Source organism: Dermacentor variabilis, chromosome 8 (assembly GCF_050947875.1).
Source record: "Dermacentor variabilis isolate Ectoservices chromosome 8, ASM5094787v1, whole genome shotgun sequence".
Lineage (NCBI taxonomy): Eukaryota > Metazoa > Arthropoda > Arachnida > Ixodida > Ixodidae > Dermacentor > Dermacentor variabilis.
In genome coordinates this window covers 11,153,107-11,176,004 of record NC_134575.1, presented here as the reverse complement: position 1 = coordinate 11,176,004, position 22,898 = coordinate 11,153,107, and the positions used below count along the sequence as shown (strand labels likewise).

Below are 22,898 nucleotides of genomic sequence, written 5' to 3'. Positions count from 1 at the left end.
TGTGGTTTTTAGGAAGCTGTGGGTTGTTTAACAATAAAGTTGAATTAAGATAGATAATAATAATCGATGATGGGTGTTGGACCAGAATTGAATGAAACCAACAAGGGGGGGAAAACAGTGCCTATAAATGTTTTGCTGGAACTGAAAGACACTGTCTGCCTGTTGGACATTTCTTCCAGAGCTACCTTCAATTCATTGCAAATGCATAATATTTCTGTGGCTTTCTTGCATCCAGCCTCTTAGTGCGCAGAATGACACATTGCTTGAATATTGCATGTATGAGGGTAAGGTAGTAAGGGTAAGGGCATGCATGTGACCCATTTGCTCTTGTGGCAGTTCGTTCTGTGGAAACCATCAAGATATGCAGCTGCTTAAACACCGTAAGTGGGTATGTTATGGTAATTCATGCATAATAAAGGATCTACTTTTGCATTTCAATTCCTGCGGCAGCTGCATTTCAATGGGCATAGAACACAAAAACACTAGTGTACTGTGTATGGGGTGCACATCGAAGAAAACCTGGTGGTTCATATTCGGTGCACCCCACTACAGCGTCCCTAACTAATAGGTTTTGGCATGTAAAACACCCAGAATAAATTTTTTTCAATTCAATTTCAATTTATGCCTTATGAGAGTAGTTTTAACTTCATTCTTCTTACTCCTGGGAAGCCAATAAGCTTTAGCTGAAATCATTCTGTGACCTAATATAAGGCATTGGTGTGGGTCAGATATTTTCCTTGCATGCATTAAAAAGCATAGCTTCCCTTCAATATTTCTTTTTTCCATTATGCTAGAAGTTTCTAACTGATCTGCCTGCCACAGAGATCAGTGGCTATGGTGTTGTGCTGCAAAGCTCGAATTTGCGCGTTTGATCCCAGCCATGGCAGCTCCATTCCCACAGAGGTCGAATGCAAAAACAACTGTGTACCATGTATGAAGTGCATGTTGAAGAACTCCAGGATGCCAAATAATGCAGATTCCCTTCACTAGGGTGTGCTTCATGTAAAACTCCAGAATTGCCTAATCCTTTTAATCATTTGGATGTTAATGACATAATTTATTTATAATATACACCACTGTCTGAGGATATCATTACACCATCTCTGTTTGATATTGCTAATCTTTGCTTCTGCTACTCGTGTATTGACTTCCAGAGCCTCGACTATGACACATGCGAAAACAGCCTTTATGTTGAGGAGCATCGGATGACAACATTTACCGTAAGTATGATGCTTTGCATGTTTTCTTTAAAGTATTATTCTAATTATTTATGCCAGGAACCCAGTTCAATGTAGCAAAGTGTTGTTTCAAGAATAGTTTGTTTGCTCACTGAAAAGAAGGTACAAGAAGAGGACACATTATGGAAGATGTTTCAACAGGTATATTTGTGTCGTTACTGTCAGCTCCTGTTAATTTGACCTTGGTCAATCAAAATTTTCACTTAATTTGATCACACTGAGAAGTCCTAGTGAGAAAGCACACATCTATAGAAAACTTTCATTCAGATGCTGGCAATTTGTCAGGTGTGAAGTGTTGTAAGCCAATGTATTACACAAGTTTAGAAATGTTTTCAATAGGTGGCACTAAGTGTTTGCTGCAGGGGTGGTTTGAATTTTTAATTTTTAGTTCTGACATGCATGAGCCTTGAATTGGTGCACTGGGTGCTTTTCCCACATTTTCCACCTAACTGTACCAAACAAAATCAGTCATGGCAGTGGAATATGTGATGTGCACAAAGAAGGTGGAAGTGCAAAAAGTATCTCTGCTCTCCACATACGGACCTCAGTGTTCCGAGATTTTTCATACAAAAATGATTTTGTGACTGGCACTTATGGTGCCGAATGAAAAAGAGCTGGTTCATAGTGTAAATAAAAGATTCTTTTTTTCGCTTTGTTTAGTGGTTATGGTAAAACTTTATTTAAAGAATGTGACAGTCGAAGTATGTGTAGTGCACGTATGGGATAGAAGTAATTGGACCGGAAAGCCACACAGCACGCATATGCATTTGGTAGCCAATGGGTTAAAAAGGCCTCCCAGTACATTTTGTGAACGTTAAAAATCTCTAGTAATAAAGGGTGTCTGCTCACATATCTATGTAATGCATGGTTTATTAGTGTAGTTACTGGCAGTCAAATCCTACTAGTGCCATGCCCTTGTGGCCATACTCCTCCTTGTCATCTTTTCTACTGCACTCAAACTTATGTGCTGTGCTTGCCCTTGTATGTCATTGTGTTGAGTCTTTGTATTGGCACGGCCTCGGGATCTCGTGGCACGATTCTGTTGTGCCGCCAACTCAGGTGCCGCAGTACCAGTGTTGTAGTATCCTTCTGCCACCCTGTTATACCCACTGCCCCATTGATTACGTTCCTTCATTCTTGCTTTTAGCAGGAGCACTGCTTAGTCATGACAGTCATGGAAATCGAACCAGTAGCAGTCATGTTTACTCTTATGCAGGAGTAAGGAACAAGATGTTGGGGAGTATTGAGGAAATTAAAGTACAAGTGAAATTGTGAGCTTCCAGCTGCATTTATTTTAGGTATATTTGGCTCAGATATCTATAACCGAATTGCCTAGTGACTGTGCGAGCTTATAATGCCCAGAAAGTGTTTCAGGGATTCTATTATGCAGCAATTATTTTTATTTTCCATTCCTTGTGCCATTGGCTGGCACGATGCAAGCCTTTGTTATTGCCAAGGGGTGTATTCTGCAAGTTTCCACCTAGTGGACGTGTCCATTTCATCTGATGCTGAAGTTCTGATTGGCTGGAATATGCCTCAGGAGACAGGCCCCCCCGACAAACCAGCACTTCAGCAGCAGATGAAATTGACATGTCCACTAGGTGCGCGCTTACAGGATACTACCCCCTCCCCCCCCCCCCCCCCCCCCCCGTTTTGGACGCTTGTTGCGACAAATAATAAAAAATGAATCCAATCAAAGGATAAAAATTCATACATAACACGACCCCAGGGCACCTGTAATATTTGGTTTTGGTGTTGCAACTTGAGGCAGCAATGGTGATTAAGTGACAATGATAATCTGTAAACACGCTGGGGCCTCTGGCCAGACTGTGATTGCCAATTCTAGGTAAATGATTGTGTGCTAGCAAACTACTGATGTCACTTCTTAAGAAATTCTGTTGTTGAGCTCACAGCACTGTTTTGTATAAAACCTCATTGATTGTTTGCACTTTCTGTTGCAGGCAATACGAAACACCAATTGGAAACGATGGCTTGTCACCTTCATCATTGGCATTCTTACAGCTTTGACTGCCTGTGCCATCGACATTTGCATCGAAGTCATATCTGATCTCAAGTTCACTTTGTTGAAAAAATGTATCCTTTGTAATTTTAGTAGCAACTACAGGCACTTCTTCATTGCTTTTTGGAGCTTTTCTTATGTCTTGTGTTGCACATTCTAATGCTAGAGGGTAGCAACATACTCCTAGGTACAAGGCATGTATATGTGGGACACCCATTGCCTTAGATGTTAAGAATTATCATTTGTTAACATGATTTTCACCTGCGTCAGCTTGTCCCACCAGCGCCCTACTAAAACAGTACTTGTGCAATAACCATGGTTTATGTGCTGTGCCTTTGTGCATACAACCTGCACAAAAAGAAATATGAAACTGATAGTACAAGTTGTATGCCAAGTTTGCCGTAAATGTGGCTTCGCAGCAATGCATGACTGTCAAGAAGCTGCATTGCAATAACCACACACCTTGCGTGTTCCTCACAAATGTAACCTCCATGCGATAACATCACATTACACTGATGCACTTTGTATGAGATCTTTTTAGTGAGATGTTTATGGCAGAGTGCCTAAACATTGCTGTTATTGCCACAGGGACATCCCCTACCAATTCGCTGTAATTGTATTCAGCAGTAAATATTGTTTCAGGATATGTTTAATGAGATGTTTCATTATTCTGCATCACACCTGCAAAAGACTATATATATGACCCAATTTGATGGCTTGCTGGTTATCTGCTGGGCATAAGGTCGCAGTTTTGATTGCCAGTTGCAGTGGCTCGATTCCAATGAGGGTGCAGTGCAAGATCATTTGTGGACTGAGATTTTGATACATGTTCAAAATGAATGCATGTTCAGGTAAACATTCAGTGCTAATCTATACAGGTTAAATTAATCCAGAGCCCTGTGCTATAGGATGTTTAACCTAGTCAGTAAATTGGTCATGTGACCAAGTAATCAGTCTGTAAAAGCAGCCGTAAGTCAGTCAACAAATAAATCAATTCTTTCTTATCTAAGCATCAAAAAGGGATCAACGATTGTATCCACAGGGATTGCATAATCCTGCCTTACCTGGGCTGGGTTGCCATGAACACAGCTGCTGTTCTGGCTGGAGCAATTTTGGTGGCCTACATTGCGGTGAGTAGACACGTCTAGGAGCGGTCCACACTTGTGATGTGTTGAAGAGCGTAAAACCTTGGGACACTTGGTCCCCAGGTTCTTTTTGGAGACATTGCATCAACGAGAGCAGTTGACAGGGCGAGAGTTTGTAATTTATCTGATGCTTTCACGAAAAGTACACTACATCTGCCACCACAATTCTCACCGACTCCAAATCCGCAACTCTCAATTAATTATGCTTGAATGAATCCCAACTAACCTCAAGCTAGGGATTCAGAGGCATTATTGCAATTCCATTTTTGCAAATTGTTTTGTGTAAATAAATTCAATCTGAATCTAGTTCTGAAGTTTCACAGTCTGAAGTTGGATATTAATCCCTGTAGAGGCAACCTCTGAGAAGCATGGTCTGATTGGCTGATGCAGTGAATTCGGATGTATTGGATAAATTGCAATGAGAAGGTTAAATGCCAATACTGTTGAAAGGAGTGATGCGTGGCCTTGCAAGATCTGTCAATGGACTGCGGTCTCGAATTCTCCTAGCGAACTTCTGCATGAACTTCTGCAGTGAAATACAGTGTTAAGAATGAGCTTGCAGTAGTTGTGTAGGAGCTATGGTTGTAAAAGTTGTTTTGAAATAGTTTCATTTATAAGCGAGCAAGTGTCGTCTGTAAAATTTATTTACTTGATTATTCAGATAGGAAGTGCTTCATAATCCCATCACCGCATAGAAATTTGCGCCGCTGTGAGTAAAAGGCAGTTAACGCAAGCATATGGAGACAGCAGTGAGGAAAAAAAACATGCTCTTGCTGCACCCATGCTTTTTGTCATACATGAACGGGCCCCTGATGCTTCTGCCGAGTCAACCAAGCAGTCTGGGCATCACCTCCACAAATGTCATCTTGGGTTAGCATGTCATGTGCGAGTACATTTAGATACAAGTTCACATGTTTTTCTTCAGGGCAGTAAATATTTAGGTAATAATAAGCAGTTTACATAATTGCCACTTTTGTACCAACTGCCTGTGCTGTCTTTTCAGCCGGTGGCCGCAGCAAGTGGCATTCCGGTCATCAAGTGCTACCTGAATGGTGTCAAGGTGCCACAAGTGGTCCGTTTCAAGACGCTGGTTGCCAAGGCTGTGGGCGTGGTCCTCTCTGTTGTCGGAGGCCTGGCCGTGGGAAAGGTTCGTTAGGACTTCACTTGTTTTACCACCTCTCTTGTCAGCCCCTTGTGCTTATTTCATTAACTCTTTCGTTACCATGAGAAAATTGGCCATGGTGTGAAGGTGTTATTAATTATATTTTATATTATCATGATTACAATGTTGTGCTATATATCAATTAAAAGCTAAATGATTGTACTTTCTAAAGATTTTAATTTTAAAAGCAAATGTGAGGGGTAAATGTGTAATATTATTTGTGAAAAACAAGAATTGTTGAAAAATGCATAAAGCATTTGCATTGATATGTTGGTTGCATAAAAATAAACGGAAAAAAATCTGAAATATACAAGGGTATCGATGTGAGCTCATTGGCAGTACATCTCGATTAAAGGTGGTAGGGTGCAGGGAAACACGAGGGCAAGAGAACGCATATAGCGCCTGTGTGTCCAGTCCGCCTTCTCTTGTCCTCGTGTTTCCCTGCGCTCAACCACCTGTAGGCCGGATGAAATATAGAAAATACATAAACTTATAACATGTGAAAGTTGATACGTTCTAGGTCATAAGGAACATGTGCTAAAACAAAGTGTTTTCTGCCTAGTGGAAACTGCTTCCTTTGTCCGCACTAAATTCTGATCAACTCGATTAATCCTCAGTGAGTCACTGCTGCTAGATGCATCCAAACAATCATCCGAGGATGCAACAGAATCGCAAAGGCGTTGTTCACGTGAAGGTCTGGCAGCCAAATTGTCTGCTATCGTCACGATCAGACGAAATGAACCACACTCTTTGTAGTGCTGTTAAAGGTCACTGCTGCTCGAAAAAGATACTTCGGAAATGAAACTTTAGTTCTTAGACAATAAACAACATGGTACAGCAAGTCCGGAGGATTGGCGGTGGTTTCGAATGTTCGTGCAGCACATGTGAGACATATATTACCCATGCTCTGTGGGCATGGTAAGGAAAGAGTTAAGGATTTTGTTTTTCCTAGGCTAACCTTTCGCGGTCATGTGTCGACACCCTTTTCTGCATATGATTACATTGGCTCGGTCAGCTGTTAGAAGGCACCTGACACTCGCTCTTGCTTGTACACGCTTGCTTCTGTGTCACATCTGTAGCACCATCTATTGGGAATTTTTTTAACTATTCATAATTGTACTTTGCAATGTCTGTGTACGAAGGCAACAGCTTTTTAGCATCATTTAAAGGAATTTGTGTGTGCTTCTCCTGGTGCAAGGAACTGAAAAGATGATTGCGTTTTTTTCTTGTGTGTTCTACCTAGAAAAGAACTACAGAGTTCAGTGAACCTGCAGATGATTTTAGTGCCGAGGAGGAATATATTCCACCTTCAGAGAACCAGCAAATGTCCTCAGCTAAGAGCACTGAGAAAGAAAGCAACAATGAGGATGTTAGAGAAAATGGTTCTTTCCTCATAGTTATAATCCACAACATGTTTGTTGGTGTTGTACACCATGCATGAGCCTCGGGAACAAAGACAATTTTTTGAAATAAAATGCTTACTACATATTTGTTCATGTGAATGCTCTTTATGCGTGGTGCAGAAAACGCATGAAATAGCTCCTGACTGGAATGGCCACATAGTGGTTCATTGTTGGTCACTGCAAAGGGTTAAACAAATACTATTGCCATTCAATGTAATGCATGCTTCCTTGTGGATGTTACATAATTTTGTACTTTCAGGAGGGTCCCATGATTCACTGCGGCTCAGTAATTGCTGCTGGTATCTCGCAAGGCAAGAGCACGACGTTTCGGAGGGATCTTAATGTGAGTGCCAATTCTCTGTTCCTGTTAGAACATACTGAAAGAATCATTTTCAGAAAAACATTGTTCAACAAATGTAGTGGAGAATTAGGTTACAGAGTTTAAGCAACAGAGGGAAAGCGTGTATAATAGGTGAATCTTTAGAATGCAAGAAATCTAAGATAAGATTAGTCATTGCAGTTTGATTGGTTGCAGAGATGTCTTTTATTATTATTTTTTAATTGTTAAAGGAGGCCTTGTGGTTTTTTTGTGAAGAGGTATGGCATATTTGTAAATAAATGTGTACAATACATGTGTAAACACCTTCATCCAGTTATTCAAAGTGTGTGCAGTCTGTCACAAAAGTTTAAAGGCCACAGCTCCCATTGCCAGAGCATTCCAGTGTGGTTGTGCATGCGTTAACCAAATAAGTACTGCAAAAATCCTCCAGTAAGCTACCTCTCTAGCCCTGTGCTAAACTTACAAATGGAATGCTAACATTTTTCACTGTACTTATGCATATTTATGCACAATGTGAATATTATTCATAAATGCTGGTTTACTTGCTGAGGAAAATAATTCAAGTTCACATTGAAATGTAGATTAGTTTGACTTGTAAATTAAGCGAGTCATTCAGTGGTTCGAACAAGTTATCTTTAGTGCAATGAGGGAATCTGCAAGCAGGCATTGGTTTTGTTTTCAAAAGTAATGAAATCGGAGTATGCCCCTGCAAATAGATACCATACGCAAATGCAACCAATTGAGGCAGGAGCACTTAGGTAATCATGAGGAGGCAGTCTTCATTATTTGCTGAGCTGTGAGGAAAAGCTAGAATGAAAAGGTGCTGTGAGATAACAGGAAGATGCTGTTGTGCAAGCAGTTTTCAAAAACCACTATAGAAACAAAGCATGCAGCTATATCATTACTGTGCAATGAACAATAAAGTGGAATACATCACAGCTAGAGCATAGAGCACTGTGCTTTGCAAAAGGGGGAGGGGGGAGAGAAAAAGAATGATAGATTGGAAAGCGATTAGTACTCTTGAAACAATGGTACAAGAATAGCAGATACTAGTACTAGTTGAGTGGTCTTGTCTGATTCATCAGTGTGTCCTACAATGTTTTTAGTTTCTTAATGATAATTAAAGGGCTTTATATACTGGGCAGTTTGTGGAATTTTGAATTTGTTGCATTTCAATATTTTCTCACGAACTCTGTCATCGTGAGATGTTTGTGAGCCAAGAACATTTGGTAGTTGTGGCTAAGCGTGTTCCTTCATGACGTTGCAGTGCTTCCGGGAATTTCGTGAGGATCACGAGAAGCGAGACTTCGTCTCTGCGGGTGCAGCTGCTGGAGTAGCCGCTGCTTTTGGAGCACCCGTTGGTGAGTTTCCCATATCTTGTGCAACATTTTCACCACATGAGGCCATTCTGTTGATCTGTAACATTCAGTGATACAGTAGCTTTTGCGAGATGTGCAGTGCCTTACTCCGTTATCCGTGAAAGTCATGTTGTGTTATCCATTTACTTAATGGCACTTGCACCCAATGTGGAATGCTCATCAGAGAGTTTCAGCCTCTCAGCATACATATTACAGTTCACGAAATACTGAATATAGTTGTGCACAGCAGCGACGATGGTGCCATTTTGTGACTGATCCTAACGGACACAAAACTGTTGTAGTTGCAATGACTGTGTTCTACCTATCAGTTGATGCGAAGGCTTTGGCAGTAAAAATCATTAGTGTACACAGTAAAAATCATTAGTGTACGCTACCTTTTTTAAAAAAAATTTTTCCTCCTTCTGATGTGAGAACAATGATGGAGCACAAAAACGTTTGGCACACAGGGGTTGAAAAAACTGTCGCCAAATGGTGCAACCAGCACTACAGCTACTGCCATCAATACCTTTTGTGTTCTGGTAATCTACAAAGTAAAATATTATGTTAGGCGTAATGTTCAAGACACATAAAGAGAGCGGTGTGGATCAGAGAGAAAACCGGGATTGCCAATATTCTAGTTGACATGAATAGAAAAAAAAAGAATGGAACTGGACAGGCCATGTAATGGGTAGGGCAGATAACTGGTGGACCATTAGAGTTACAGAATGGGTGCCAAGGGAAGGGAAGTGCAGTCGAGGATGGCAGAAAATTAGAGGGGGTGATGAAATGAGGTAATTTGCAGGCCAAAGTTGGAATCAGCTAGCACGAGGCAGCGACAATTAGGGATCACAGGGAGAGGCCTTTGTCCTGCTGCAGACATAAAAATAGGCTAATGATGAACTATTGTATTTCTCTGTCTACAACCTGCCTTTGCTGATAACCCATGCTCCCGACTGCATTCTTCAGTAAATAGAGAAAAATGTGTATAATTCGTGCCAAGTGAAAACAGTTAACCCTCAATATGACAAAGTTGCTAAAATTGGCAATCGGCTTCATTATATTGAAATTTCGTTGCATTGAAATTTGACTTTTTAGGCAAATAAGTACAGCTACTGATGGATTTTTCTTACCTGGAAGGGGCTGCAACCTTTTTGAATTATGGGACAATTGGACAAAGCGAATTTGAATGAGAAAGAAAATTAATTTAGTTGATATTGAGAGTCGGCAACGAAAGATACGATTTCAAGCCTTGTCAATGATATATTCACATCACCGGTACGAAGCAAAGCCAGCCAAGCTTTCACAACCACTCCACGCTGCGTCTGATAGCGTCGCTCGCAGTGGGACGACGCATTCATGAAAAGCGCTGGAAGCTGGAAGCGAATGTTTCATCTGTCTCCGAAACTCGATTACGCAATCTCCATCACTAAATGGGTGGGAAGACAGCACGCATGATGCCATGCCATCTTGGCATGCCCACTCTTTGCACACATGGCCGATTATAACCTCTAAAATAGTGTGTGGGCTGCATATGTGCTCATCCATGCTGACAGCCATGTGCAACCACGGCTGTGCTTCCACTTCCTTCCCACCCCTGCCTCTCATGTGCGCTTAGTCTCGTTACCGCGAGCCCACCCCCTTTCTCCCCATGCCCCCTTCCTCGCGTGGGACGACGGCGTTCATCAAGCCACCCTCTCTCTGCTCACCCTTGCAAGCTTTTACTTGCTTTTACTTGCTTTTACTTTTGCAAGCATACAGCATGCGTAGTCTTGATCGTGCAAAGCGGGATTTCAGAGGTGCGATTGCAAGCTGCTGCTTGTAATTTTACCATCTGCATATGCAGATGCTTCCATTTATTGTCTTGTTATTAATCTATAGTGACAGTGAAATTTCATTATATTGAAATTGTATATTAACAGAGGTGCTGTATAGTACAGTGTTCTATGGACAAGAAGTTGTAGAAAGCTAAATACATTGTTATATCGAAAATGTTGTTATATTGAACTTCATTATATCAAGGTTTAACTGTATATGCGGACACTTCGAAACCCTTATAAAGGCAAGCTGGCACAATTGTCGGCACTAAGCAAAGCATGCAGAAACAAGCTTGTTTTCTGTGTGCGGCAAGTGTTGCTGTTTGTACATGTTCTTGCTGCCACCGTTTTCTGTACTTTCCAGGGGGCGTCCTGTTCAGTTTGGAAGAAGGCGCCAGCTTTTGGAACCAGTCTCTGACATGGAGGATTGTACGTGCCACTTTCTTCTAATTATCCAGGGAGGGACCCTTTTCATAACTGCAATGTTAGCCTTCTAGCAAGGCACTTTGCCAAGCTAATGGCTGCTTAGCCATTTTTGCAGTACAGTGGAATCTCGATAAATGGAAATCGCTTAAACAGAACTGCCTCTTAAACAGAACAACATCCTCATACTTAGTTGGTTTTGTGTTCATGCATTTGAATTCAGCTTTGTCTCTCAGCAAATGAAACTCCTGATAAATGGAAGCATTTTTCCTGGTTCCTTGATGTTCCGCAGAGAGTCCACTGTAAACTCATACGAGCACAGTTTGCTTGTCTTCTGGCATCGAAAATATAGGCGTGGTTCTCATTATGAAACCATGTGCAAAAGACAAGCTCCGTCATGTGCAGCTAGCGCTTCATCTACATCTGAACAATGAATGGTGTTGCCATTAGTTGCGCAGAAGCAGGCACGTGAATTTGGAAAAGGATCTGTTGTTGAGGGAGTTTTTAATGTTACCTCTCTCTTTCATAAAGAAGCCCAACCTAACAAAAGACTAGTTAAGCCTGAATTATGTACACTGGCTGGAACATGGAACAGAGTATGCAGTGACAGCATTCTAGTACTGAAGACACGGTGGTTGAAACAAATTCTTGCTGTAGTAGACACATTTCACTGGAGGAAGAATGCAATAAGGCTTGTTTAGTTAGGTTAGGGCGTACAAGTAAAACCTCATCAATTTGACCCTTGCTAATTCGAAAAATCGGCTGGTACGGACTCGTCCTCTGGTTCGCACAGGTGCATGCATTATTTAATGCAATCAAACTGTCATTAATTCGGATGTATTTGACCGCACATCAGTTAATTCGGACAACTCTTGGAGCTCAGCGAGCATGGAGTGCAACAAATGTGTGACGCAAAAGAGCAAAAACAACATTAGCATCCAATTGAAACTGTAGAGGCTGGGGGGCGTCGGCTACATCACGGTGAATGGACGATCTTTTGGTGAACAGCTCACTGGTGAAAAAAATCATGGGGATGTGCGCGCGGTAGTGAAAAGCATGTCTTAGATTATGTGCGTTGTGCCCGCACTGGGAAGGAAGTTGTGAGGTCTTCGCCGCCGAGAGTGCTGATCAGTCGCGACATGACGAGAATTGCAGCTTCAGCCTTGCTTTCATGCAAAATAGAAACAGGACTTCCTGATTATTTCAGTAAATAAAATCATGTTGACGTAGCAAATATTAGTTTGTTTTCTTGATACCCTTGATAATTCAACATTCGGTTAATTCGGACATATTTCTTTTCGCTAGAGTGAAATGTGAATTAACGAGGTTTCGCTGTATGTTAAATAACCCATGGTTGTCAAAATTAAACCAGACTCATCCTCCAGTATGGCTTTTGTCATAAACTGCCATTTAAGACTTGGCACCAACAGTCATTCTGTGGAAAATGCATATCTTGTTTGCTAATACCACTGTTCTAATCGAAACAGTATTTTCTTGCCACTCTTGGCAAAAAGCATGCTTGTCTGATTAGATGTGATGCCTGTTTTTTTACTTCCACATTAAGATTAAGTTCATGTAATCTGCTGATGAAACATGCCACCTTGCACTTACTTAACAAGCTAAACAAACACACATTCTTATTCACGACGCAGGAAAGAATTTCTTTAAATTGACCATAACTCTTTTGTCACTGTCGGACAGTTCTGTGAAAGCCCTGTTCAACTGTCGCTGCCCATTGCAGTTCTTCTGCTCGACCATATCAGCCTTCTCGTTGAGTGTCATCCTGAGTGCCTTCCACGGACATGCTGGCGAGCTGTCCTTCTCGGGCTTGGTCAATTTTGGAGAGTTTGATGTGAGTGGGGCGTGGCCCGTTTCATTCTTCAGTGTTTTTGGCTACTAATTGAACTTAACCTCGGCGGCCGTGTTAGTGTAATTGTATTGCGAGAACTCTCATGCACGTTTTGAGTGTGTCCTGTGTTACATACTGTATAGGTGTAGTACATTCCACTCTTAAATGGAACGCTTAAATAGTATTGCATACTGTATAGGTGTAGTACATTCCACTCTTAAAGGGAACGCTTAATTAGTATTCCACCACCAATAACAGCTGAAATACCTATGAAGGCCTATAGATAATTTATTTTCTGCATAGATGTTGGCCTAACGCACCATATGAGTCACTTAGTTGTATCCCAGCTTACTGTATTTACTCGCGTAAGGCCCCATTCATGTAAGCCACTACTGGATGGCACCAGTTGTCCTGCAGATGATGGTACTATCTTCACTGTATCCTGCATTTGGCACCAAACTGCGACTTTGGTTGCAGATTCAGCCGCTGGTTAGGCTTAACCGGTGGCTGCAGTGGGTGGCAAGCCATTGCAGAATGGTCGCCTTTAAAATATTCTATGTACCAATAAACCACACCGGCAGTCGGACATGAGATCGTGTGCACAAGCTGGACTGATGGCCGTGTGCGTGAGGCGGAGTTCGGGTCTGTGGGCGATGAGCTGGCAGCTCCTGTGAGTGCCTACCAAGTTCGTGTCTGCTCTCATCGGATCAAATGGCATAAGCTCACATGTGAGCGTAAAGCCAATAAAGCTCCAAACTGAGTCTACGCAGCATAGCCAAAACTGACTGTGCCGTGAAGTCAAGGCGACGTACATGTTAATTGTACTTCACAATGACCTGAGACGCACATCGGGCTGTGGGACGAGAGAGCACAAGTTCCGCCTTGGCCATCACAAAATTTCAAGTAAATTTTACTTAATGAAGCGCAACACTGAGTCTCGAAACAAAATTTTCCACTGTGCTGGCTCTTAAAAAAAAAAAGAACAATATATTTTGCTGTGTTAATTCGTTAATTTTGGGGGGAGGAAGGAGATGGGAGAGCTGCTTCTTTCAGGCTGCCCAATTCATACTTTCTTCTTTTTTTTTGGCAATCTATGTCCAAACAAATTATTCAGCTACTGTAAATGTGCTCATAGTTGGCCACCAGTGGTTGCGTTTTTTACATAGCTGTCTGAGCGCAGTTCAAGGCTTCAGTGAGTAGCCATACAAGCCAGCTGTGTTGTGCAAGGCCGGCACCTAGCAGAAAAAATGTCGAAAACAGTGTGGGATTTAATGAGTAAATATGACATAATAATAATAATAATAATAATAATAATAATAATGTTGTTGTTGTTGTTGTTGTTGTTGTTGTTGTTGTTGTTGTTGTTGTTGTTGTTGTTGTTGTTGTTGTTGTTGTTGTTGTTGTTGTTGTTGTTGTTGTTGTTGTTGTTGTTGTTGTTGTTGTTATTATTATTATTATTATTATTATTATTATTATTATTATTATTATTATTATTATTATTATTATTGTGTTATCATTTATGTTCCCTTTAAAAGGGGACTGTCCAATATACATACATTAAAAAAATTATTTTCCCATTAGCCAGCTTTCTGTGCTCTCAGATCTTGAAAGGTGGTTTCATATAGTGGCACAAGTTTACTTTGCACTAACTTTGAGTGGTGTTAGTTATCTAAAATGTTTGCTGCAATTTGGCATGCTTACTAAGAGCGCTAGGGAAACTTTTTTCGCTTGACCGCTTTGGTGCTGCTTTTGCCAGAACTAAGGTGGGACACTGCTGTCGAAATAATTTTCTTTTTTACAGCCAAAGCTGTATAGCTGTACCTCCCAATGGGTCTGTCGTGTCTGTAGGCAAAACTTGGGAGGCGCGCACCGCGTGTGCCGCTGGGTTCCTTGCAGCACCAGCAGATGGCGCTCGCATCAGCAGCAGCGGCGGCGCGGGGGAAAGAAAAAAAGCAAAAAACAGAAAGCTTGTCATCTAGCATAGCGCTCGCTGCAAGCACTTCCCGGTAAAGATTACAGTTGCATAAGCTGCAGTTGCCAGTAAGCAGCAACTACAGCAAACGAAGCAGAGAGTGACGTAACTACACTTTCGCATGTAAAAAGAAGAACCAGCGTAGCAACTGATCTGTGCTGTGCCACAGTGCTATGGGAAGGCCACGTACAGTGAGGACTCCTGAGGAGCAGTGTGCATACGAGGTGTCGCAAAAGTGTGGTGCATTCCTCTCTCTCTGGTCCACTCTTTGTGGGTGCACGAATTAGCGGTGCAAGCCCGTTGAAACGTCTGAGGCTAATAATAATTGGGTAAAGTGCATGTGAATAATTTCAAGCTACATCACAATAAGTAATCATTCTAGTTGTTGTTTACAGCTTTGCTGTCCAACCACCTTCACAGTCTAGATGGGAGACCAATTTTTTTTTCCCATCAATATTCAAAACTTCCAGTCTTATTGAGACTATTGTTCTTATTTAAATATTTAGTTAGCTTTAGTGTAGGTCAATTAGACTCTAAGATAATTAACATTTCATTCCCATTTTTTGAGGCTGGAATTAAAGATAAATGGCACAATAAAAATTCATTTGTAAGGCATATTTAGATAGCATAAGGAATAAGGAATGATGTATAGCAAACTCTCTATTTATGTGTCCATTAATAGATACTGTACAGCCCATTGAATATACAGTTAAACCTCAATATAACGAAGTCGGTAAAATCGGAAATTTGCTTCGTTGTATTGAAATTCGATCTTTTGTGCAAATAAGTACAGTTGCCGACCGATTTTTCTTAAACAGGAAAGGGCCGCGGAATTTTCTGAATTATCGAGCAATCGAAAAAAGCAAATTTGAATGAGAAAACCATTAATTCTGATAAATGTGGGAGTCTGTGACAAATGATACGGTTTCATGCCAGGTACGTCGACAGCATCGTCACATCAGCTGTACGAATTAAGCGAAGCCAGCCACGCTTTTGCATGCACTCCGCCCCCGCTGCTGATAGCGTCGCCCGCACTAGGACGGCGCTATCAAGAAAAGTGCCAGCAGCGGGGAGCGAATGCTTTGTCTGCCTCCCGCTCCAACAGGTCGCCAAAACTCGAGATTATGCAATCTCCAATACCAAATGCCCGGATAGACAGCTTGCATGGTGCCACGCCGTCTGTGCACACCCACTGTGCATGCGGCAGCGGCCGCGTTCAGCCGCTCTTACAACCATGCACAGCCTAGACACACTGCAACTTGCCCCTCGCTCTGCCCCCCTCGCTCGTGCTTGATTGCGTTACCTTGAGCTCGCTCCCCTCCCCCTCTTTCCCTTTGTTTGTTCTGGAAGGTGTCACTCATGAAGTCGCCATCTTTCTTGTGTCACCCTCGCACTCTCTCACTCGCACCTAAAGCACACAGTGTGCGGGGCACAATGAGATCTTATCGCACTTGGACTTTATACAGAACGTGATGCTGCCCCACATCAGTAGTCGCTCTTGTTGCGCAGCACGCGTTTTCAGAGGTGTGTTTGCAACGAGCCGCTTGTAATTCAATCATTTGGCCAGCTGCGCCTGCAGAAGTTTCAATTTGCGTCGGCATTTCTTTACAGTGGCAGCGAAATTTTGTTTTATTAAAAACGCATACATTGTTATATTGACGTTTTAAATACATGGTGTTCTGTGGAAAAGAGGTTATGAAATGTTAAACACTTTGTTATATTGAGAAGTTTGTTATATCAAGGTCCATAAGATGTGGCAACCATGTGGCTCGTGAGTTATCTTGTTGGTTGCCAGATGTGCATTGTCTTAAAGCCTGGCTCTGCTTTTCTCGCGTATATGCAAGAACAATCGTGTATGGCAAAGTCTCCCGCAGAGTGTCAGCCAGCATTGTCAAAAACTCAGAGTTGGTATGTTTAATGCAGTCACAGTAGATATTTAGTGGGACAGCATCATAAAATTGCCTTAGGCCTTGTTGTAAAGTGACGTCAGCCGCAATCAGACTGCCTTGCAAGCGCTGACGGCACATGCGTTTATCATTTGATATCCTTCCCTTGTTCTCCCTTTCCCCCTCTGTTTCGTATATATATGCGCTCCGAGATGGAAGCAATAAAGATTCATGTTCCAACCTTCGTACGGCATGCTGTCGTATACAGTAAGACACGCCACGTGTGTCGTAACTATGTAACAGGCCTCGTGCGTCATTTTCTGAACAAGTGGTAGATTGCAAAGCGCTAGCAGATGGTGCTGTTATATCTTCTTGCGATTGCCAAAACATTCTTTGATATTTTCAATGGCATCGGTGTCGCAACTTTCGAAAATTGGCAAACTGGCAGTTGCCGCTCATGCATTCCCCGCAAGGTAAAGCTGTAAATGGAACTTCATTGTTGACAGTACAGCATTATTCAGGTAAACGGTCTGCTCGACCTGCTCCCAGAAACCTGACCTCTAATATCACCTCTTTATGTTCACCTCTTTATGTTCACCTCTAAATGTTCGGATATCAAGCTTTGGCAGCTGTAGGCCAATCCTGGGCATAGCTTCAGAAACTGTTGGGGTTGAATTCTGGGAAGCAGTCTCTGCTGCACTCTCTGTGCATTCCAAAATGGCAATTTTGCAGGGACTATCTGCAAGCATGCTGGCAGATAGCTTGATCCTTGTACTCTGCAGACGTTACGTATCCTGCTTTAAGCTCAGTGTTGCTAGCAGAAAAACAGTAAATACCTGAAAGTTTGGATTTGTCCACGGTAGGGTCTGCAAGCAACGGCTGGAGTGCCTGCAGAATCTTCGTTCTCTGTGTTTGTCAAGCTGGCTGCTTGGCCTTGAGGCATCTTATTGGTGTAGCTCTTCTAGTGCAGGCAGTTGGCTGTCTGGTATCCATTCTGATCATGAACGATGTGTTGGTCAGTCCTCACCACCTGCAACGTAAAGTGGTCGAGTAGAAGGTCCGTTAAGGCATGCAAAGAAGGAAACGTGTCCACACGGAAGTTATCAGCACCAAAATTTAAAAACTTCAATGCAACATTAGAAAACTAGACAGAGCCAGGTGCTACTCATGCAAAATTTTCTTTTTTCTTTTGCAGTGCCTGTCTGCGCACGTTTATTCTTTTTCTACACCCGCTGCTGTAAAATTCATGAAAATAGTTTTGCAGGAATGTTTTATCAGTGTACAGTCTGCACTGATGTACAGTTTCTCTTTAGTGTCCCTATAAGGTACCATATTTCCGTGCGTGTAACTTGCATCAAACAATTTGTCAATTATTAAGTATGAATTCAGGTAAGAGTCGTGAATAAATTTGACCTCTGGAAGCGCTGCCTCGAGCGCTTAGTGCAGTCTTGAGCTGATGTCAGCACCACTAATATCTGTGGAAAGTATGACAGCACGTGTGCACAAAGCAGGACAGGCTTGAGCACTGTGATTTTGATTCAACAACTGCGGATTGTTCCCAATGCTAACATTGTCACTTAGTTGTATCCTTCCCCTTGATCATTGCTGCCAATGTTCTTCCCTATCTACCGTCACAAACCTTCAACTATGTAATCGTGTCAAGCTGCCAATAATAAAGAATGAAGAACTAATTTTTACTGTGAAATAGCTACCTACAGTGACTGTCAATGAAACACAGGACATGTTCGTCAATTTTGCTACACAGAAACAAATGTGGGTTTTATTGCTCTTTTTTCTGTAGGATGTCCAATGGAGCATCATAGAGCTGCCCATCTACATTATCATGGGAGCATGTGGTAAATATCTTAGCTGATTTGTTAATAGGGTACGGCTGCTTGAATTGTGAAGTTCTTGTGAATGCTGCTGTGTGTGCAAAAGCATTTGTGGTAATTAGTGTTTAAGAAGTTATCTAGATGTGCAGTTTTGTTACTTTTGAGCACAGTGTTGTCTAAATTGTATTTTTTTTTTTCATTTGGCATTTCAATCACCTGGTAAATAAAGTAAGTATCAGGAGTGTGCATTTTTAACCTAGCCTAAGTATCCAGATTTTGTTGTTTGCAACAATATGGAAGTGCTGTGTTATGTTGTTCTTGTCCAGGTGGACTGTTGGGAGCCCTCTTCAATTATGTGAACTTCAAGCTGACAGTCTTCAGGATAAGGTAGTGTGTGCTTTGCTATAAGTTATGCGAAGACTGCTTGGGTCTCTTGGTATTTGTTTTAAAATTTAATGATTGTGCTCGTATTCCTAAGAGAGTAGAAATGGTTATCTATCATTTGTCAAAATAGGAGTGTTAGCGTCCAAAATTGGAGTTCTCATTGGATATGATACATTAAACTCAAGACTGAGAATGTGCTAAGTGTAGTGTTATGCAGGTACCTGTACCGGCGCTGGGTCAAAGTCATTGAAGCTGTCGCTGTGGCAATAGTCACTGCCTCTGTGGGCTTCCTCATGATTGACATCTCGACTGACTGCCGGCCTCATCGGGATGACTTTTACGATAATGCTCTGCAGGTGAGCCATAATATCATGCCAGGTTTCAGTCCAAATGCATTTGCTGAAGAGCGAGCTGCATCCTTCTTTCTTTGCTGTTGTGTAACCACAACTATAAAACGCTAAAAATTAATTTTTTTATGATATGTTAAAAGTCCAATGGATGAACAGGCATAGCATAGGCAGTAATATTATAACCATACTTCGGTAGACCTGAATGATCTGCTTATTCAAGTGAAATGTATACACACAAGCTTCCTATGAGTGTGACGATTTTGCATTTGCTCTTTGAAATGAAAAAGTTTGTTCAAATGATGTACGATCAAATTGTATTGGACTGTTTGTGCCAGAAAACATGCAGTTGTGCTGTATCAGTTGCCGAGAACATTTGCAGTAGTGTGCAAAAAAATGAATGCATCATAGTCCCCATGTTAGGTTTCATCATAGCTGGCCATCTTAGTCTCTCATGTTAGGTTGGGTTTACATTTATGTTTTGAGCACAGGGGTGTGGGTTCAATTCCCAACTGTGGATGCCACTTTTGTGAAAACGCTCATGCACTTAGACTTAGATGCACACTAAAGAACCCCAGCTGGGTGAAAATCTGGAGCTCTCCACCACACCGTCTCTTGCAGCTCCATTCATACTTTAGGACGTTAAGCCCAGTTTGTTGCTTGTATCCCTTTCTTCTGTCAGCTGATGCCATCCAAATGTTACTGTGTTTGAAGGCCATGCTGTTGTATCTACAAACTCTGCAGCAAATGCCGCCAAAGGTTCAGAGTAGCATGCAACTTCGATTGCAACCAAGCTGCTCTTCGGCTTCCTCTCTTTGGTGTCATGGTGCAACATAACTCTGTGCTTGAAAATTTCCTATTTTCACCACCCAAGCGGATCATGTGCCATCGCTGACTGCGTTTCCTTTTCCTTGGTGCCCATTGTTACACTAGTAAGGTGCTGTGCACATTACATGTGTATAGTTTGCTCTAAACTATCATCCTTATCCATACTCTCTCCTTTTCCTGTACATAGTTACAGGCCAATGACAAAGCTCCTCCTGTCAGCCCCTTTGCTTTTCTTAAGTTCAATATGTTCTCTCCTCTCTAACAGACTGCTGATTACCTGCTCTGCATATTATGCCCCCCCCCCCCCAACTCATCTTAATGTTATCCTCAACTATGCCCTTTTCCACTGTAATCCACGCAGCTGTCTTCCTGTCTGTCATTTTGCATTTAATTGCTCCTGTTTCCTGGCTCTTACAGTTTAACTGCTCTGATGGCCGGTATAGTGCTCTTGGAGAAATCTGGTTCCAAACACCCGAAGCCAGTGTTCGAAGCCTTTTCCACCGACCTGAAGGTAAGGGTTTCTTTTCTGTGCTTAGGTTTAGCTGCATTTTAATAAACTCCAAGTGGTCAGGATAAATCCAGAGCTTTCCACAAGTCTTTTGCATCCCAGATTCCATTTCACCTCATATTCAGTCGCAAACAATCAGTCAATCAATTTTTTTTCTTTTTGTTGTCTTGCTTTTTCTTCTTTTGCATTCAGCCTGTGTGTCTTGCAAACTGCCCATTCCCTTCAGGCACATGGACGGCGATGACCCTGCTGGCCTTCTTCGTGGTGTATTTCTTGCTGAGCTGTTGGACGTACGGTCTGAGTGTCTCCAGCGGAGTGTTCATCCCCACGCTCTTGGTGGGCGCAGTCTGGGGTCGTCTGCTCGGCATTGGTGTCCGTAACATGTTCCCGACAAGTGTGCGTGATTTTTAAACCATCTTCAGCTAATTAACTGAATTAACACATTCCATGCAGCTGCAAAGTCCTGACATGTACACAGAGCTTGCGGAATGCGTACAATTTAGGGTTAACCAGTGTGCATTCTTTCGTTTCCATTATCTGCAGTTTGTGTGACATTGAAGTAATTTTCATTCGTATACTTAGATCAGAGTCCACATGAACTTTAGTCACCAAATTTGTAGAGACATGATGTGGTACTCCCGAGTAATTGCACATATGGGGTGTTCTACGAAACGTTTCTCTTTTGCATTTCATTCTGTGTGCTTCCATGTGCACAGTACATTATGACAAACGAGATGCACCACATTTTTGAGGCTTGTTGGAACCCATTGGAGAGCCATGCGCCTTTGTGTCTTAAGTCTTGAGTTCCATAGAAGTGGTGCCATTGTGCTCGTCATTGGAAGCAACAGGAAATTTTCGTCTCGAGAACTGGGACAAGATCTTTTTACAAAGCTACCACTTCTGCGTTACGGGAAGGACGTGTATATTCATAGTTGCCCATAGGGAATAACTTCCATGGCTTGCCGCTGACACAGGAAACAGTGAACATGTTAAGCACTCTAGGGCTAGTGTTGTGGTTCGCAGAATTTAGGTTGGACAGTGTGCTGAATGCATGTATGTTTTGCAGACCTCTGTCCCCGAAAATGTGGCAAAATACAGTGGCACCCCACTTATTATTTTGCCTAAAAGCCTCCCTTGTGCATTATTAATCCATCCTAAGTGAAACAGCAATGCATTTCGTAGCACATTTTTGGGGTGGTTATTTTGAAACTTGTGCCTGCCTAAAGATTTTCGACAATGGGACATTCCTGGAGTTCTGACTGGCTTTAGTCCTGGTATTGGAGTGTGCGACTTTTACAAATAGTAAACAATTATAGCTCTAGGAAGTAAATACCTCGTGAGCCATTCTGAGAAAAGCATCAAAACCATGCTGTCTGCTACAGTGACATGCACAGCCGGCTTCAAAAGCTTATGGGACATGAGTCTCACGGCAAACTTGGAAATTTCTGGTTTGTTAAAGCATGGCAGCTGTAATTTAATTGATCACCATCCAGTTTACAAAAGTTACTACAGGCTCAGACGTTACATTCGAGGCTTCATGACAATTCAGCTTTTTCACAAATCCTGTATCCAGTGGACTTTTGTGGCCAACTGCGCACATACACCTACATGCATGCATACCACACAGATGCCTAAGCACATGCACACACACTCGAACAAGCAAGCAAAAAAACAAACAGCGATGGCAGCAGACAGTTATTCAGGAACAAGACAGTGCACAGTATCCTGCATGACATTCCGATCATCTAAACTCAAGCATTGTTTTCTAAGTACCCCGTGAGCTTGACACCTGTGCTTCTAATTGGTGCTTTGATCTCCCTGTTTTGCTGTTTCCATTCTGACCACAGACGTGGGTGAACCCTGGGAAGTTTGCGCTGATTGGAGCTGCAGCTACCCTGGGCGGTGTGGTTCGCATGACGCTCAGCCTGAGTGTCATTCTGATTGAGGCGACGCGCAACATCACTTTTGCCCTACCCATCATGATAGCCCTGACGGTGGCCAAGTGGGTGGGCGACTTCTTCTCCGAGGTTAGTTTTTATCCTTGCTGGATTATGCATCAACTTAAGGCTTCCGAACCACTTCATTTTTGGCCTATAACTGATTACTGACAGTTGATTGGTTGTGCTGTTTGTGTCACTGGCATAAGTTTATGAGATTGGTCAACTGTGCAAGTTGGCAACAATTTGTAAATACAACAGTGCCAAAAATCAAGATAAGAGACTGGCATGACAGGACCAAATACTTATTAGTGATGCTTGCATTGGCACTTGGAACCTGTTGTAGTTCTCTCTTACCTGCCATAGTGTTTCAGTAGCTATGCGTTCGGCTGCTCACTAAGAGGTCGTGGGTTTGATTCCCTGTCCTGTCGGCTGCATTCCAATTGGAGCGC

At 42.2% G+C, this 22,898-nt stretch overlaps 1 protein-coding gene across 1 annotated transcript in view; it reads left to right on the top strand.

The window, feature by feature from the left end:
* ClC-b (chloride channel protein 7) overlaps positions 1–22,898 on the top strand; it is a 45,619-nt gene that overhangs the window by 1,233 nt on the left and 21,488 nt on the right. The window contains exons 3-16 of the mRNA XM_075701112.1: positions 1,155–1,220; positions 3,200–3,332; positions 4,279–4,388; positions 5,407–5,550; positions 7,228–7,311; positions 8,576–8,669; positions 10,845–10,909; positions 12,645–12,755; positions 18,412–18,466; positions 18,769–18,829; positions 19,044–19,182; positions 20,419–20,512; positions 20,736–20,905; positions 22,357–22,536. Of these exons, the coding sequence (XP_075557227.1) occupies positions 1,155–1,220; positions 3,200–3,332; positions 4,279–4,388; positions 5,407–5,550; positions 7,228–7,311; positions 8,576–8,669; positions 10,845–10,909; positions 12,645–12,755; positions 18,412–18,466; positions 18,769–18,829; positions 19,044–19,182; positions 20,419–20,512; positions 20,736–20,905; positions 22,357–22,536 (1,506 nt within the window). The remainder of the gene's footprint in view (positions 1–1,154; positions 1,221–3,199; positions 3,333–4,278; positions 4,389–5,406; positions 5,551–7,227; positions 7,312–8,575; positions 8,670–10,844; positions 10,910–12,644; positions 12,756–18,411; positions 18,467–18,768; positions 18,830–19,043; positions 19,183–20,418; positions 20,513–20,735; positions 20,906–22,356; positions 22,537–22,898) is intronic.